General features: G+C 40.2%; 1 protein-coding gene across 1 annotated transcript in view; it reads right to left on the minus strand.

Annotated features, from left to right (window-relative positions):
* Positions 1 to 11,991: 11,991 nt before the first annotated feature.
* The window catches only part of LOC137004844 (interferon-induced GTP-binding protein Mx3-like), a 32,939-nt gene continuing 25,066 nt past the window's right edge, over positions 11,992 to 19,864 (minus strand). The window contains exons 12-14 of the mRNA XM_067365502.1: positions 19,374 to 19,450; positions 19,006 to 19,266; positions 11,992 to 12,445 (exon numbers count right to left, since the gene is read on the minus strand). Coding sequence (XP_067221603.1) covers positions 12,221 to 12,445; positions 19,006 to 19,266; positions 19,374 to 19,450 — 563 coding nt within the window. The 3' untranslated portion in view covers positions 11,992 to 12,220. The remainder of the gene's footprint in view (positions 12,446 to 19,005; positions 19,267 to 19,373; positions 19,451 to 19,864) is intronic.

Genomic DNA, 19,864 nt, shown 5'->3' on the forward strand with positions numbered 1-19,864 from the left:
GAGGCTTAGGAAGTTTGCCTGAAAATGGGCGAAGTCGTTTTGTTCCTTGATTTGTAGAAATTGAGTTATCACTTTTAATGACATGCTCCACGATGATCTTCTGAACGTCTGGTGGATTGAAAAGATCATTGGCAGAGGCCACTTCATTTATTGGAGCTGGTTGCGTTACTGTCATCCGCTTTATGGATTAAGCGGTAATTGTGGGCAAAGCATACTGGGTTTTTTTTCAATGTATTGGGGGGTTTACGAATTAAAGGGGTCCCACTATCATCAGAGTCTTGCTCACTGTCAACATATTAGCTATCACTTAAATCTAAGCGTTCTGTCTGCACTGGGGATTTCTTTGGAGTAGAAACCACTTTATAAGCCCTATCTACACGCCACATAATATTAGGGTGTCCAACACTAGAGAAATACTTTGGAAGGACAGGTGCTATGTTTGTGAGAGATTCCTCTGATTCGAACTCTACAAGAGCTTTCACACCATTCTCTTGCCCTGTCTGCCTCAACCTGAGAATTTTGTTAACAGATCCAAAAGTCGAGCAGAATTCAGTTATCTGTTCATCAGTATCAGCTGTGGTAATACCTTGTGGTGATACCTGTACACAGCATTCTTTAAATTTACACCGCCCATCTGTTCAGTGTCCATGGCTGGTTTCACACAATGTACAACGTAAATTAAAAAAAATATTTACAAGAAAAAAATATTACAATATATCAAATAAATCAAACTGGCAATGTAACCCAAAAAATATATATATCTCGATTATTTCTACTCCTCCTGGCTGCTGGTTCGCCACAATATGTAAGCTTCTGCGCACTTCACACTACAACGAACTATAATTAAGTGCAAGTGCCTAGGAACTTTCCCAAGAAGGAGTAATAACACACACAAAAATAAAATATCCGAAGCGCTAAATCACTTCACTTTAAAACACGTATATGTATATAGCCGGCATTTATTTAACAATAAACCAAAATCCAAAAATTACTTTTTTTTCTTCCGTTACAATGTATTTAGTTGAAACCACAGTATCCCTTTCAACTCAGAAATCAATGTCCTTTTAGTATAGAAGCAAATGTCCTTTTAGTATAGAAGCAAATGTCCTTTTAGTATAGAAGCAAATGTCCTTTTAGTATAGAACCAAATGTCCTTTTAAAAGTAGAAGCAGATGTCCTTTTAAAAGTAGAATCAGAGCTCTGATGAAAATAATAAACCCCAAAAATATTAAATAAAATGTTCTTCCCGGGTAGTGTGGGTTTTTTTCAAGTGTAATGAGATCTCAAGCGCTTATCTGTGAGATGAAATGAAAACACGTCGAATGGAAATGGAAGTTCCTGCTGATAGAGACTTCTTGCACACTATGCTCATTCGCCGCACCTCCGTCTGTCCGATGGCGGTGAATCCAATGGCGGTATCAAATCATGCATACAAAAAACCACCTGCATAACAGGGCAACATTCAATTACTCTATCAAAATCATTTCCAATTTCTTCCAGGTCTGGAAACAACATTACTAAAAAACATATTCATAACTGTACAGCTGTTTACAATTTGAAAAGGTTACATATTTCTCTCTGTCATTACATGTTAACTCAGACTAGCTTATTACATCGTAACCTAGATTACACGGCTCGTAATAGCATCTCAGATTCATGTGACTCAAATTACTCTCCAGTTGGTTTTTACTCGAATCAAGGGCGTAGATTTGGTTTCAACATTGGGGGGGTTGAACGTATGCTGCCTGTTTGTTTTTTTGGGGTTTTTTTATATTAAAAAATAATAATCTGTTTTATGTGTAGTGTTATTGGATAATCTATCTATCTATCTATCTATCTATCTATCTATCAGAACTTTATGAAATGTATGTATAATCATTCATCAAATTCTAACATAACGGTGATTCTAAAAAGAAAGAAATTATGTTAAATATTGAAACCGCCAGTAGGCGGCAGCGATTCGCTTTTTTATTGAGTGAGTGAGTCACTTAAATCGTTCATTCAGCCAATTCGTTCAAAAGTCAGATTAATTTAGGAAGAAAACAAACACCGATGTGAATATTTTTGTCATTGATCATTACAGACACTACTGAAAAATGAACAAACAAAACAGACGGCTGTTTTGGTAACTGGTTACAGTTACACTGATAGTTATGGCTATATTGTAATGGATTAGCTAGCTAAAATATGAGTGTATTACACAACATTCTCATACCTCATTCTCAGTACATGCTTTATTCTTTTTAACGGACCAGCGGTTTAATATAGTTTTCTGGGCAGCGGTTCTCTTAATTTTTGGTGCTACCCGCGCTGTCTCATTCAAACAGTACAGCTCCACTCGCGTTGTTTTGGTGAAAAGGCGAGGCGCGTTGGTTGGGCGTTACCAATCGGTTCAATGGAGGGGGAGAATATTTTTGTCTAATTTATTATGACAAACTCATATTTGAATACAAACAAAATTATTGTTACAAAATAAATGAATTCTACATATTTTTCATTTGATCTGCTGTGATTTTCATGTTGAAATATTGGGGGGGTTGAAGCATTTGAATATTGGGGGGGTGACCTCCCCCCCATCCCCCCCACAAACTATGCCCCTGACTCGAATAAAACACATTAAAATATTGAAATATCAAGATCATAGTATTACCACAAAATAGTATTTTGCAAAAGCAATACTTAACTGCGTCACGCTAGCAGAGTGAACATTCTGCAAACTCACCGGAGAAAACAGAAAACAATCCACAAATCCTCGCCAGCAGTAAAACGCCTCTTCCCTCGCGACACCGTTCAAAAGATGATTTCTGTGTAGAAACTAGAGCTCTAAAACTTTATGTTTTTAAAATTAACTCAGTGTGTTTTTTTGTTTAGAACTCTGTTCACTCCCATTCGGTTGCGTTCTTTTTCCCTTTTCCCTACTGAGAACTATATTGGTTTCACCTCTCTGCAGTGCCACTACTGCCATCTGCTGGGCAATAATGATATGCAGTTAAAAGACATAACTGAAAATAACCTAATTATTAGATAAAACCTACTCTGCTTTTTAGGTTCATTTTAAGTAGGTTACATGTGTATATACTCCATGTTCAGTCCAGTTCTTTGTCGGTTCTTGTCTCTGTTAGAATTGTGGCAGTGTCTGTGATTCTCTGAGTATTTTCCAGTGTTTATTAGGGTGTACTCGCAATAGGTACGGTTGCCTTGAACCAAGCCCGGGCGTGATTTTGCCCCCTCCCCACTCCTCCACTGGCCCGCACTCACATTGCCCTTAACATTCCGTACCGGAGCACGCTTACGTCATATACGTTGCAACTTTATGTATGGAAGAAAACCGGAAGAATTAGATAGATATTGCCTAATAGATTTATCATTTATGCCGCGCAGCGATTTTCATTTGCACATATCAGATGATTATTACGAGCTATGAAGGCAGCTGACGTTAACAGGGGCGTAAATCGCGGGGGGGACGGGGGGGACATGACCCCCCCTATCTGAGTGCTGTCCCCCCCAAAAAATATAATTAAATACCACTCTAAGTATTGTAAATAAATTATATATATTTAAAATAATTGTGTAAGAAGTAAAGCAATACAAACGCAAACAGGCGTTTTAAGTTTAGAAACATTTTGAGTCACCCCTCCCTTGCCTCACAGTGGTTTGGTCCACCGCGCACATCACACTCGTGCGTGTAGAAATCCGGCGGCGCCGGCGGGAGAGAAGACAGACGGTAGTTGAGAGGAGCTGTAGTAAGTCGGCTGTTAAGGCTATTTTATTCAAAAACATCGGATGAAGTGGTTATTTTTGCTTTAATGCTGACGACGCTGAGTAATTAGTCATAACAAAAAAAGCAAGATGATAACATTTTTTTTTTTCCCGTCCGCTATTTTAGCAATTATAATGTTACCTAGCGTTTTTGGTAGCTTGTTTACAATAGCTTGTTGGATACTATGTCACCCACACCAACAACAATTAACAAGGCTAGAAGATTTACTGTTGTGTGTTGGGTTTTGCTCAAAGTATATTCATCGTATTTTGGTGACTTGGTTGTAAAAAACTTCAAAAATATTCCAATAAATAAATGATTTTGAATATTTTGGTAAATTTAGTAAGTTTTTTTTATTGAACCAAAGAGAAACATTGAGCATAATGGCAGTCTACATGCTACACTAATAATAGTAGTAAGGTTTTCTTCTGTGTAACATTACGTTTGTCACGTAAATAATGACGGATGCAATAGCAAGTTAATCTCTTTATTTAAGAGCTTCACACACAGATGGTCAGTCACAGATAACACAACGAACACAGCAGGAGAGTGGTGACGCAGGGACCTCGATGGGCGATGAGAGTCCAGATGAATGGTGACTGGTGAAGTGCGTCCGTGAAACAGTGCCGTGTAATCCGTGGGTGAAATCCAGAGAACAATCCAAACAAGGAACCAGGAAACAACGACGAGAATCCAGTCCAAGGAACAAACAACACGAGCAACACGAGACAACAACACCAGGACTCCAAACAACGATCTGACAAACATGAGACGAAAGACAAGGCGTTATAAAGGCAGGTGTAATTGCAAACAGCTGCCGCTGATCAGATAATCAGCGGCGACGCCCACACAAACAATCAGGTGACACACTACAGAACACACAGACACCAGAATGAGACAGCGGATTCATGAACCGTGACAGTACCCTCCCTCCTAGGAACGCCTCACGGCGTTCCCAGAGCTCCTTACCTGTCGATTGTAATCATCGATGAGGGAGTGATCCAGGATGTCCCTGGCAGGAACCCAACTTCTCTCCTCCGGACCGTAACCTTCCCAGTCCACCAAGTACTGGAATCCGCGTCCCCTCCGCCTAGAGTCCAGAATGCGATTGACCGAATAAGTAGGTTCCCCATCTACGAGTCGCGGCGGTGGAGGAACCGGAGTAGGCGGATTAAGATGAGAGTGAAAAACGGGTTTAATTTTGGAAACATGAAAGGCGGGATGAATCCTCCTGTACGCTGGAGGTAATTTGAGTCGGACTGCCACCGGACTAATGATTTTGGTGACAGGGAACGGGCCTATGAATTTAGGAGCTAATTTATTGGCAACGGAGCGGAGCGGAATGTTCTTAGTAGAAAGCCACACTTTTTGACCAACGACGTATACGGGAGGCTTCGACCGGTGGCGATCAGTCTTAGCCTTGGTGCGCGCCCTCACCTGCAGCAGAGTCTCACGGGCTCTGTTCCAAGTGCGGTGGCACCTCTGGACAAAGGCGTGAGCGGAGGGGACCGCGACTTCAGATTCCAGACTGGGAAACACAGGTGGCTGGTAACCTATACTACATTCAAACGGAGAGAGGCCCGTCGAAGACACTGGTAATGAATTATGTGCGTACTCAATCATAGAGAGTTGTTGGCTCCAGGAGGAAGGATTCTTGGACGCCAAACATCGCAACATTCGCTCCAAATCCTGGTTGGCTCTCTCGGTCTGCCCATTGGTCTGGGGATGGAACCCAGAGGAAAGACTGACAGTCGCCCCCAGCAGTCTACAAACTCTTGCCAAAATTTGGACACAAATTGGGGACCCCTGTCGGACACCACATCTATCGGGAGGCCATGTAACCGAAAAATGTGGTCTACGACGGTAACCGCTGTCTCCTTAGCAGAGGGTAATTTAGTTAAGGGAACAAAATGAGTCGCCTTCGAGAACCGGTCCACCACGGTCAAAGGCGACCGTGTACCCCTGGGAGGGTGGGAGGGCGGTAACGAAATCTAGCGCAATGTGGGACCAAGGTCTCGAAGGGACAGACAGCGGTTGGAGTAACCCATCTGGAGGTCGATTGGAAGTCTTGCCAGTGGCGCAAACCGAGCAAGCCAAAACAAAACTGCGAATGTCACGAGCCATAGCTGGCCACCAGAATCGTTGCTTAACCAAAAACCTGGTCCGATTAACCCCTGGATGACAAGCCACGTTGGAACAATGACCCCATTTGATAACGCAGGACCTTAACTTCTCCGGTACAAACAAACGGTTCGGTGGGCATCCGGGTGGAGGCGTTACCCCTTCTAAGGCCGACAGGACCTTCGATTCGACCTCCCATGTAAGAGTGGAGACCACTAATGTCTCGGGAAGAATACACTCGGGAGTAGACGGGCGTTCGGAAGGATCAAAAATGCGAGATAAAGAATCGGGCTTGATGTTTTTGGAGCCCGGGCGGTACGATAGGGAAAAATCAAAACGTCCGAAAAAAAAGTGCCCACCGAGCCTGCCTGGAGTTAAGTCTTTTAGCCGATCGAATATACTCAAGGTTCTTATGATCTGTCCATACGATAAAGGGTACCCCCGAACCCTCCAACCAATGACGCCACTCTTCCAACGCTAATTTGACTGCCAACAACTCTCTATTACCAATGTCATAGTTGCGTTCGGCTGGAGATAAACGATGGGAAAAATACGCGCAAGGATGCATCTTATCGTCCGTGGGAGAACGCTGGGATAGTACTGCACCTATCCCCACCTCTGACGCGTCGACCTCCACCACGAACTGACGCAAAGGATCAGGGGCAATGAGAATGGGAGCCGAAACGAAGCGACTCTTCAGTTTGGCAAATGCAGCTTCCGCTGCATCCGACCACCTGAAGGTCGTTCTGGGGGAGGTCAAGGCGGTCAGAGGCGCGGCTAGTTGGCTGAAATTGCGAATAAAACGCCGGTAAAAATTGGCGAATCCCAGAAACCTCTGTAGGGCTTTACGGGAATCTGGACTTGGCCAATCCACCACAGCCTTAACCTTGTCAGGATCCATGCGAACTCCCTCAGACGAGACGATGTACCCTAGAAAAGAAACAGACTGTGCGTGAAACTCACATTTCTCCGCCTTGACAAAAAGCCCATTCTCTAACAGACGCTGAAGCACTCGTCTGACGTGTTGAACATGTTCCTGGAGAGACGAGGAAAATATCAATATGTCATCCAGGTAGACATAAATGAACTGATCGACCATGTCTCTCAACACGTCATTGACGAGTGCCTGGAAGACCGCTGGACTGTTGGACAGCCCGAAGGGCATGACCAAGTTTTCAAAGTGTCCTCTAGGGGTGTTAAACGCGGTCTTCCATTCATCCCCCTTCCTGATGCGAACCAAATGATAAGCGTTCCTTAAGTCCAATTTAGTGAAAACGGATGCTCCCTGCAACCTCTCAAAGGCTGAAGACATCAACGGCAAAGGATAAGTATTCTTTACCGTGATGTTGTTCAGCCCTCGGTAATCAATGCAAGGTCGCAGAGACCCATCCTTCTTCCCCACAAAAAAGAACCCCGCCCCCGCTGGAGAAGAGGAAGGGCGGATGAATTTTGCTGCCAGAGAATCAGAAATATATTTCTCCATGGCCTCCCTCTCGGGAGCAGACAGAGAGTATTGTTTGCCTTTAGGGCGGAGACTTACCGGGTACTAAATCTATGGCACAGTCATAGGGACGATGCGGAGGGAGAGAAGCAGCCCGGGACTTACTGAACACTTCCCTCAGGTCTTGATACTCTGCGGGCACGTTAGACAAATCCACCGCCTCCTCCTGTAACACAGAAACAGACACAGTGGGACAAGCAGACAACAGACAAGACCTGTGACAAAGAGTGCTCCACTCGGTGATGGTGTGCTGCTGCCAGTCAATCCGAGGGTTGTGTTTGGTGAGCCAGGGGTGTCCGAGAACGATAGGTGCCTGAGGTGAGTCCATGAGGAGAAACTGAATGTCTTCATTGTGATTGCCAGAGGAGATGAGAGTAACGTAGTCCGTAGAGTGAGAGATGCTGGGAAGTCGTTGTCCATTGAGTGCGTCGACAGTGATCAGGCGGGTGAGTGGGATGATGGGTAAACTGTTAAGTTGTGCAAAGTTGGTGTCCATGAAGTTCCCCTCAGCCCCGGAGTCGATGAGTGCCTGGCAGGTGATGTTGTGAGTCGCCCATCTCAGTCTTACCGGGAGGAGGGTGGATGGTGAGGACTTCTCGGCGGAGATCCCACCCGATAGTAGCCTCAGATTTACTACCGGGCTTGATCTTTTACTGGGCAAGACCTGAGGAAGTGACCTGATGCTCCGCAGTAAAGACATAAGCCTTGGGATCTCCGCCTTTCTCTCTCCTCCCGGGAAAGCCGAGCTCTCCCTACCTGCATGGGTTCGGGATCTATAGAGGAGCCGACCGTGTCCGCTGTATTGGCCAACCGGCCCTCCGCTCCATGAGGCTTAGCGTTAGCAGATTCTAGACGTTCCAGCCTCTGAAGTCGAGCATCCACTCGCAGCGCGAGATCGATGAGTCCGTTGAGTGTCTGAGGAAGATCCAAGACATAGATCTCTCGATGGACACGGTCGGCCAACCCATGCAGGAACACATCCCACTGCGCCTCCTCGTTCCAGCGGCACTCCGCCGCGAGAGTGCGAAACTCGATGGAATATTCTGCGACCGTGCGGTTACCCTGCTTGAGTTCGGTGAGTTGTCGGGCAGCGTCCTTGCCAGCCACCGCACGGTCGAACACTCTCCTCATCTCGGCGGCGAGTGCCTGGAACGAGGCGCAGCATGGATCCTGGTTCTCCCACACCGCCGTTCCCCACAATGCTGCCTTCCCTGTCAGGAGCGTGATCACAAAAGCCACCTTGGATTTCTCCATCTCGAAGGTGCGTGGCTGCAACGAGAAATGCAAGGAACACTTGTTCAAGAACGCTCTACAAAAGTTCGGCTCACCGGCATAAGTCTGAGGAACAGGAAGGCGTGGTTCTGGCTGATCCCACCGCTCCAGCGGCGTGGGGGGAATCGGCGGTGGGGTTGGCGCAGTGGGAGCTCGAAGCTGTTGAAGTTGCTGGGAGAGCTCAGACACCTGCGTCACCAGCGCTTGAACAGCGCGTCCGGTGGAAGAGATACTCTCCTGCTGTTGGTCCATGCGGGAAATGCTGTGGTTGATGAACTCCGTCCAAGCTGCTGAGCTTGCTGCATCCATGGTTGGTCAGATCGTTCTGTCACGTAAATAATGACGGATGCAATAGCAAGTTAATCTCTTTATTTAAGAGCTTCACACACAGATGGTCAGTCACAGATAACACAACGAACACAGCAGGAGAGTGGTGACGCAGGGACCTCGATGGGCGATGAGAGTCCAGATGAATGGTGACTGGTGAAGTGCGTCCGTGAAACAGTGCCGTGTAATCCGTGGGTGAAATCCAGAGAACAATCCAAACAAGGAACCAGGAAACAACGACGAGAATCCAGTCCAAGGAACAAACAACACGAGCAACACGAGACAACAACACCAGGACTCCAAACAACGATCTGACAAACATGAGACGAAAGACAAGGCGTTATAAAGGCAGGTGTAATTGCAAACAGCTGCCGCTGATCAGATAATCAGCGGCGACGCCCACACAAACAATCAGGTGACACACTACAGAACACACAGACACCAGAATGAGACAGCGGATTCATGAACCGTGACAACGTTACATATATCCAGTGGTTAAATTTCAGGCTTTCGACGAGTGCACATGAGTATGCAAAGCCTACAAAATCTTATCAATTGACAAACCAAAAATAAGTCGACAGAGCCCTCTGCTATGAACACTAAAATGCAGATCAAAATCATTCTAGATGTTGGCAGTGTGCAAAGCTACATCTGATAACAAAATCTTTCTGTAGGCCTAAAGTAGAGCATATCAATACAAAATACAGGGTATTGTCCTATGGACAAGTAAATTAGTCACTTGTCCGACCAAAAAAGTTGTCTGGAAAAAATTGGATTTTTTTTGGTGTAAATATAATTTATTCTGAAGCTATATACTCAACAGTGTTCCGTCAGCTTTTGCATATTTATATCTGCATATTTGTGATATTTACCCCAAGGGCATTTTTTCCCCTAATCTTATTTCATTTTTTTTTTACATTTGATCAATAAATTCAATAAGAAAAATAAAGCAGGACTGTTATGAATCAAATTAAATAATTTACACTGAAAAATTACAACTGCATTAAATAATGTTATGATATTCTTTAAATATTTTTGAATATACAAAGAAGAAATGTTGGGAAAATTTAAACATAAAAACTAGGTAGTAGGTTCCGGCAAGTGACTGTCCTAGTCATTCATTCAAACGATTTGTTCAAATGGCTGATTCATTCAAGAATGAGGCAGGTGTTTTGGAATAGGCTATTACTGAATCTTTGACTCAACCGATTCGTTCAAAACGCTGAATCATTCATTAATAAAATATTTATTAATATTTATATTATCCATTATCAATCGCCACTTACACTAAATGTAATAGAATCATGCTTGCATTTTGGTGATTCCCTAACTTTTTGTTATTGATGTTTTAATCAGGACAAGTAAAGCTCTCTTTCTCTTGCCCCTTCAAAAAATTAAGCGTTAATGTCGAGCCCTGATAAGCCTATGTGCCGGGGCTCAGCCCCAGACGGCCCCGGCTCAATTTAACCCCTGCATATATCCTTTATAAGTAAAATTGTGGCTGTATTATTTGTGTCCCCTTCAAAAATTGCTCTTGAGAAATTTTATGTTTATTGTCCCCCCCTACTGTCCGATGAAATTTACGCCCCTGCTTGCAAATTACAATTCCTGTTCATCAATAAGATGAGAACCAGATCTGTTATAAACCCAAATACACTCGAATTAAGTACATGAATTGGTAACACTTTAAAATACTGATCCTTCATTAATGAATAACTACACAGGAACAAATGAGTAATGCAGTATTAACACTCTAGTAACTACTATTAACTAACAAGTAACTCTGATTAATGAATTAGTAAGTAATAGTGCTCAGTTAAAGGTGGTAGTTCACTATTAACTAATCAGTAACTACTGTTTTTTTCATTCCTCCCAGAGAACTACTAAGAACTACTATATACATGTTCATAATTAACATGCATGATGCATAATGTATAATTAATTCTAAAGTGAAGGTCATGGTAACACACTAGTAATGACTGAAGTATTACCAAATACTTAAGAAGGAATTACTAATTATTTGGATCAGTGTTCTAAAGTGAAAAGCATGATAACTCTAGTAGCTACTGTAGTCATTGTAAACTTTTGAGGTTTTTGTAAAGTATAGTAATAACTCAAGAGTTACTATATAACTCTAAAGTAACTACTTCTTATTTGGATCAGTATTCTAAAGTGAAGATCGTAGTAACCCACTAGTAATTACTCAAGTGTTACTACATCCTTATAAAGGAACTACTAATTATTTGGGTCAGTATTCTAAAGTGAAGATCATGGTAACCCACTAGTAATTACTTAAGTGTTACCAAATCTATCATAAGGAATTACTGTACAAAATCATACAAAAACATCAAAAGTTTACAATGACTACAGTACTAGAGAGTTATCATGTTTTTTCACTTTAGAATACTGATCCAAATAATTAGTAATTCTTTCTTAAGTATTTAGTAATACTTCAGTCATTACTAGTGGTTTACCAAGGCCTTTACTTTAGAATTAATGATACATTATGCATCATTGATGATAATTATGAACCAGTATATAGTAGTTCTTAGTAGTTCTCTGGGAGGAATTCATCGAAGGTGATTTATCTGCGATAATGAACGCGATATTGCGTGGCTTATCAGTGATCTACGGCTCTGTCTATTAAATGCCGCTCCATTTGAAAGCAGGTGATGGCGATTTAGCGGTAATCAGGGAACTGGCTTTACTGACGAAATGCACGTGACAATCGCATGCGATATATCGCCCAGCCCTACTGACACTTGTAACTAGTTTTAATCACATTTGGAATACAAAGGCTTAAAAGAACTCCAAGATATAGACAGAAATGTCAAAAATGTTACAGCCATCCCCGGTCTCCCCTACCTTATTTTTTTCTGTATGTATATACATTCTTGTATATATTGTTAGATATTGTTAATAAACACAATAAATAAACTGATAGTGATAGTGAAAATGGTGTTAAAAAAGTTTATTGTCTTTATAACACATTGGATAAATTTGACAGGAATTATGGATTTAATTTGTTTTGATAGTGTAAGGCAATATATTGACTTGTGACTACATTGTAACTCTTCTATTCAGCCAAGATTTGAAACATGTATATTAAATTGTTTGCTACTGATTTAACTGATTGATAGAATTATTGAACTGAACAAAAGGTAAATTATTCAATTATAGTATATCCAGTGGCCAATTTCTGCAGCCCTGGTGTTAATTTTATGTTTAATAAAGATGTCTCAGAGTCTGTTGCTTATCATTTCCTGAGCTCGTGTGAGGCGTTCCAGACGCTGCTTTAGTTCAGCTCTCCTGCGTCCTCGCTCTGAGTCTTCACTCAGCAGTTTGACCACATCTGCCCCATTCCTCAATTCCAGCATTTGATGCTGCAGTGTCTTAGCAACATCCTTCAACATGAAGAGAATGATCAGCATGGGCACATAGTCTGTGAGGCGCTGATAGACGATCTATATGGAGACAGAACATGAATAACTATAACATTCACTTAGATAATAAAGACATTTAATCTACCTTTTCGGGTTGGTTGCCCTCTACTGTGATCCTGTGGTGAACCTCTGCATTGACAATGTGTGGTTTGTTTCCACATACAGACTCAAAATAGTTATGTTAAAGAGGGAACAGCCATTTGTATTGGTGTACGAAACCATAGTGGACGAGTGCTGAATACACTCATTTAATCCCATAATGCACTGCAATAACAAGTGTACAACTGATGTACACTCAAAAGCTAGAAGTTACCCATAGTGCACTGTGAGAGTCATGCCGTGCACCAAATGAATTCCTGCTTCTGACCAGAGGATGGCACCTGTGTGGCTATTACTAAATAGCAAGCACAAACTATGCAAAAGTGACAGCCCTTCCTGTGCACTCAGTGTCCGAAGTCATTCACTCATTTTTATTCACTCCTTCAAGTAGACTATATTTGTGGACTAATATAGGGAATAGTGAATGAGGGTAAAGTGGGCGATTTTCGAACACGGCAAGAGATTCCCTTTCAAAAGGACCTTGCACTGCGTTGTAAGTTTACAACACTATAGGAACGCCTCTGCGTGATTGCGTCTTGAAGCACGTGAAATGGTGTGATGGAATGTCACAGGCAGGTGACGTCATGATCAGGAAGGTATAAATCGCATCCAGACCATCAATAGAGTCGTAGACTGAAATGTAGGCGAGAGTAGGTGGCTGCACTGAGGAAAGGAGTGTAAAAAGTGCAGGCAAGACGGACAGTTTTCTCTTCTCATTTATCAGACACCTACGAGATCAAAGTGTTTTTGTTTAAACCAATGAGCATTAAGCTGTGTTGTCAGCAAGTCGTTTCCCATCATGATCAAAAGATCAGCACAGTCAGTGGAGAGCAACTGCACCTGACTGCAGAATCCGACTTGGCAGCCTCATTGTCGCGAGAGGTTTTTAATACACATCAGCATGACATCAGAGCAAGTCAGACCACACTGGGACACATTTCTAACTTGATCACTGGTGATTGCACAGATTTTGCTCATGTCAAACAAGCCAAATGTTCTGCAAGCATTCTGTGTGACTCTTTCTTAGTTGGTGTTGTTTGTCATTATATTATATCATATATATTAATGTTGTCTACCAATGAAAATATTAACTAATTAAAGGGTTAGTTCACCCAAAAATTAAAATTCTGTCATTTATTACTTACCCTCATTTTGTCCTTGTCTTTGAAATGTTGAAGGATTATATCATTTAATTTAAATTTAATTTTTTTTTTGTTTGTTTTTTTTCCTCTTTGGATGGATGACCGAATAAACAAATAACTAACTAACTAAGTCATGCCGTTCCACACCCGTAATACCTTCGTTCATCTTTGGAACACAAATTAAGATATTTTAGTTGAAATCCGATGGCTCCGTGAGGCCTCCATAGGGAGCAATGACATTTCCTCTCTCAAGATCCATAAAGGTACTAAAAACATATTTAAATCGGTTCATGTGAGTACAATGGTTCAATATTAATATTAAGTGACGAGAATATTTTTGGACAGCCAAAAAAAACAAAATAACGACTTATTTAGTGATATCCGATTTCAAAACACTGCTTCAGGAAGCTTTGGAGTATGAATCAGTGTATTGAATCTGCTGTTCGGAGCGCCAAAGTCATGTGATTTCAGCCATTGGCAGTTTAACACGCGATCTGAATCATGATTCGATACACTGATTCATAACGCTCCGAATCTTCCTGAAGCAGTGTTTTGAAATCGGCCATCACTTTGGCGCACCAAAAATATTCTCATCGCTTTATAATATTAATATTGAACCACTGTACTCACATTAACCAATTTAAATATGTTTTTAGTACCTTTATGGATCTTGAGAGAGGAAATGTCATTGCTCCCTATGAAGGCCTCACTGAGCCATCGGATTTCAACTAAAATATCTTAATTTGTGTTCTGAAGATTAACGAAGGTTTGTGTGTTTCTGGTCAACCATAAAGGGGTACACAGCTGCTAATCAGAGAATGGGTAGTCGAGGCTATCTTTCTTGCATATGAGTCGGCCGGACAGCCTTCACCTTTGACTGTCCCGACCGATTCAACTGGAAGTATGATGGCTTTTAAAGCCCATAAACTTAGATTCTTTTAAAATATTGATTTATAAAGAAAACAGATATGATATCTGAATTTTTGTTTAGGCAACTCCACTGGTAGTGTACATAGGAATTTACTTCAAATCTTCTTTACTCTTTCCCCGCCACTGACTGAATTTTCCAGCTGTCCATGTTTTCACTGTTATGCGTTAGGGGGCGCTATTATGCATCTTCTAGTACAGAATCTCTGCATCAAATCACAGGTTTAGAAAAAGCAGAAACAATTGATAGAAGATTGCGTGCACAAATGTAAAACAACACGATCACCAAACATTAAACAGCATATAAATGAAAACTGCCTAACGTTACTGGTCCGTGTACGTTTTGATAGTTTGTTTTCCAATTTGAAATGAAATACGCAGAAACGAGGAAACGGTCGTTTCCCGTTTTTTCGTTTGTTAAAAAAAACGGAAAAACAAGATTTTGACTCGATTTTCGTTTTTTCGGGTCACGGATAGAAAATGGAAACACGACTTCAAAACTCGTTTTCCACATGTGGGCGGTCATTACACGCCCCTTTCAGCCGATTGGTCAATCAAATCTGAGCCAGTGACGCCATCTTCAGTTCGTTCAACAAAATAACAGTCCTCTGCCGCTATATCAGTATGTCATAAATCGGCTTTCTTCTGTGCAACCTAACGCGTATTTCACAGAAATATTTATTTCAGAAATGTTAATCAGCACACAGACTGTTGTAATGCTGTTTGTAGTTTAATAGTGAAACTACCCACACAGAGGAGCGGATGAAAAGCAGAGATTAAAAAAAACAAAACAAAAAAAAAAACTAGTTTTTATTTTATTCTATTTTGAATAAATAGAATAAATCACAATAAATAAATAGTGTAAGCAATTTTGAAAAACGAACAATAGCTCATCTCTATTTATTTATTTTATATAGCCTAATTGCCTGCTGAAATGTTAATAACCCTTTGGTTAAAAGATTGAGGCAATATGTAAAGATCAAACATTAAAGATCAAAATTACAGCATAGCTATTTTAGTTAGCTATTTTAGAATTAATTTAAAGCTGAACTGAAACAGAAACCGGCGTTATAACTACCTCTCTAATTTGACACAAATCCAAATGTTTCAATATTCACGATTTGGAGGCTAAACTATATTTATTATTTAAACGCTTTTATTGTAGCCTACACAGACTACTTAAAATGAGCAGTAGGCCTATAACGTTTTATATATTTGGTTGAATGTACATATTTTGACAGTTAACAGGCTGTGGCGTCAAGTTCCTAAAACTGATGTTGTGTGTGCGTGAGGCGCCGACGCGTTCACTTGAATTTTCTTATAAAAGCGGAAACAACTTAATACTTAGACATTTATGGTCAAATATATGTAACACCATTCGAATCTGTGAAAGGTTAAAGAGGCCTATTATTTTTGTACACTCACAATAAAAACAAAACATTGCTCGTAAAATAAACAAAGAAATTTTATGCCGTCTTGGTTTCCTTTCTGTGAACTTCTCAAAAATGAACCGACACTCATATTGTCGCATTTTTTCCCCTTTCATTTTGGTAATATTAATTACTTAAGTGAAATAAATTTCGCGCATAGACATAGGCTATTTATTCCTTTTATATAATTGAATCCTTTGTTCTCCGTTCACAGAAGCGCTGCAGGTGCGTGATGATAATGAATCCTCATGTTCTGTTGTTTATTCTGCTATTTGTTTATGTAGGCTAAAACTAACCCCCTGGAATTTTTTAATGATTCACAGACATTTATCAAATTTCGTTTAATTCTAATTTAATATAATCTTGTCGGTTAATGAAACGATGATCGCATCAGTTGAAAGTCAGGGGGAAAAACAGAAATTATATTGACAAGGCAACAATAATTTTCGTTTAGTTTAAGTTTTTCAAAACGTCCACAGAACTGCATACAGTAAATTTTCCCGCTGTTTAAGCCACGAATATTTACAAAATAAAATAATTACAAAGATGATAAAAGATAATAAAATAATTACAAAGATAATAAAACTTCTATGTTTAATATACGAGAGTTTTTGTTTTGCTGTTGTCCACTGAAGCAATTGACGCAGAATCGCCAATAGCCGTTAAATCGAAATTGAAAGTAAAATGTTCAGGGCCATTTATAGCTAATTCATTCAAAAGCGAAGGAAAGACAGAAAAAGTGAGGATAGCAAGTAAACTGTGACATATAATAATGTTCACTGTGTTAATAAAAGTGTTTAATTTAAGAGATAAAATCTGTATGGCCATTTATAAGCTAAGGAAAACTAAAAAGCCCCCCGATGGTGATACCGTTATAGGTGTTGCCACTTAGTGGATAGCCTATTTTCTAATATGACTGTATAGTCTACTGCAAGGAATGCGTCTGTTAATTGATTGAATTTAAATGTATAAAAATGTAAACAAAACATTAAAATAAGAAAAAAAAAAGAGTGCAGTAGCCACTGATCTATAATAGATAATAGTCTGTCATTATGTATAGCCTATTGATCGGTGGTAGTAGCCCAAAGGATGTCATGCGCTTGGTAACAGATGTAGAGGCATTTACATTTTAAAAACAGCTTAAAAACAGACTTAATTAAATTTACTGTAGGTTTTTTTAAACTTTTTTTATCTGTGCAAACATATTTCTGTGAAATACGCGTTAGGTTGCACAGAAGAAAGCTGATATATGACATCTACTGATATAGCGGCAGAGGACTATTATTTTGTTGAACGAACTGAAGATGACGTCACTGGCTCAGATTTGATTGACCAATCAGCTGAAAGGGGCGTGTAATGACCGCCCACATGTGGAAAACTAGTTTTGAAGTCGTGTTTCCGTTTTCTATCCGTGACCCGAAAAAAACGAAAATCGAGTCAAAATCTCGTTTTTCTGTTTTTTTTTAACAAACGAAAAAACGGGAAACGACCGTTTTCTCGTTTCTGCGTATTTCATTTCAAATTGGAAAACAAACTATCAAAACGTACACGGACCGTTACTGAATGAAATGTGACTCAGATGCCAAAAGCTTGTCAGTTTTTACTTTCAGTTTCTGTAGTGAATTATTGACTTGCGTTTGAGACTTTTTCACTGACAAACTGTCACTCAAAGTTTGCACATTGCTTGTGTGATCCACTGGCTCGCCTTCATGGTTTCAAATGGAAATATTTTAAATATTGCAAAGTGGCATTTTTCTTTATCAACAAAATGATGGACAATGATTCACATTTTGTGCATGTTTTTTCTCATGATAATAAAATTAAGTAAATTATTAAAGCTGCAGTCCATGATTTTTGTCCTTCTAGCGGTTAATAAACAGAACTGCACGCATCTTGCGGAAAAACATTGTAGCCAGAGCTACTTTTCTCCGTGTATGTCTATGGTGACTCCGCGGCGGGTCCTACCAGTCCGGTCTGAAATAGTCTGAATATAAACACTTATTATAAGTGTACCATAATGATTCAGGGTAAGACAAAAACACGGTTTGGAAAATGGATTCATGTTGTACATTCTCATTATATAATTTTTGAACACAAAAAAAGTTGCGGACAGCAGCTTTAAATAAGTAAATAAACAAGTAGGTAAATAAACAAGCAAAATTAAACTTGTTTGCTTATAATTTCTGTGAATAATTTACTAATGCAAGTACAACCTAACTCCAGAGTTAAATGTTGCCAATGTATGTACCCAATACATTTGTGGCGACCAGGGCGCGAGGCCGGTGACGCGAGAGTTAACGAGCATCACCTGGGAGGCACACTGGCCTTGAGTCTCTCACGGAGGAGCTCCGGGAGCATAAAAGGAGGAGCGATGACAGTGAAGGACGAGAGAGGACCAGGCCTGGACTTTATTTTATGTTTTATTATGTTTGTGTTGCTGGCAGACGTCCGCGAGGGTCTGCCGGCATTACTTTCATTTTGTATTTGTTTATTTTACATTAAAGTTTTGTTGAATGTTTGCCAGTTCCCACCTCCTTCTTCTTGTACATACGAACTGTGTTACAACATATTTCATGGAACATAATGGAAAGAAAGAACTTTTGTTTAGAAACTTACTAAGTAAGTCATTCTTAGTTGATTCCCCTGAAATGTGAAAACACTGACTCTCTGAAAGTATGAAAACGTAACTCTGATTTTTGAAGCACCCCAACCAGCCCAATATACAATAAAACTGAAACAATGATTTTGTGACGGGACTATCATGTGGTCGACCAATGCCAGATGGGTTGACTATTTGCAGTTTTGTTCAGTGACACTATTGGCATGGAAAGTACATAATTCACCTTTAAAGCCCTTTTAAATATAACAGTGTATACACAACATTAACCGTTTACCACATTTTTACGGTGTGAAAATGAATAACTATTCATTTACTATCATTTTCAATAAATAGATACATTTCATAGTATGAGTTGCAACCCACCTCATAATAGAGAACAAGTTTGTCTGGAACTAGATTTCTTGTATCCAATAATCCACAGCCTTTAGAATTAAAAGCGTCATCATCATCATAGAAGTTCCCATCACTAGAGTCCATCCCAGTCTTCTGAGGGATGTCAGAGACATCGAGTTTCTGTTGTAATACCTTGTCCTGAGTAAAGACCAGTTGCTCCATATCAATGAACTGCTTGATTCTTTTCTCCACTTTGGCCTCTTGTTTTGACTGAATGTCATTAATCATTTTCTGAGGAGAGCAATGTACATAGCATATAAAACAACTACTACTACTATTACTACTACTACTACTACTACTAAATAATAATAATGATAATAATAATAATTTGTACTTACAGATACAATGTATCTCAGTTGAGGGTACTGGTCAAAAGATAAATAACATATCTCTCTGAACACTTTCTGAATAATCTCTGAAAATAAAATATTAGTTTATGACAAGAAGGAAAATTATTTAAAACAACAATGATAAAACTTAATCTTAAAGGGTTAGTTCACCCCAAAATTAAAATTTTGTCATACTCACCCTCATGTTGTTCCAAACCCATAAGACCTTTGTTCATCTTCGGAACACAATTTAAGGTATATTTGATAAAATCTGTGAGCTTTATGGCCTACTACTTATAATACTTTTTGTGTGCGAAAACCAAACAAAAATAATGACTTCATTCAACAATTTCTTCTCTTCCATGTCTGTCTCCTACACTATTGACATAGTAAACACAGTGTATTATTGCGTGTGCTGCTGATGCAGGAGCTGGCCAATAATGAGCCAACTTTCTGACGTAGACCACGGAAGCGCTGCACTGTGTTTACTATGTCAACAG

This window comes from Chanodichthys erythropterus, chromosome 17, assembly GCF_024489055.1.
Source record: "Chanodichthys erythropterus isolate Z2021 chromosome 17, ASM2448905v1, whole genome shotgun sequence".
Classification (NCBI taxonomy): domain Eukaryota; kingdom Metazoa; phylum Chordata; class Actinopteri; order Cypriniformes; family Xenocyprididae; genus Chanodichthys; species Chanodichthys erythropterus.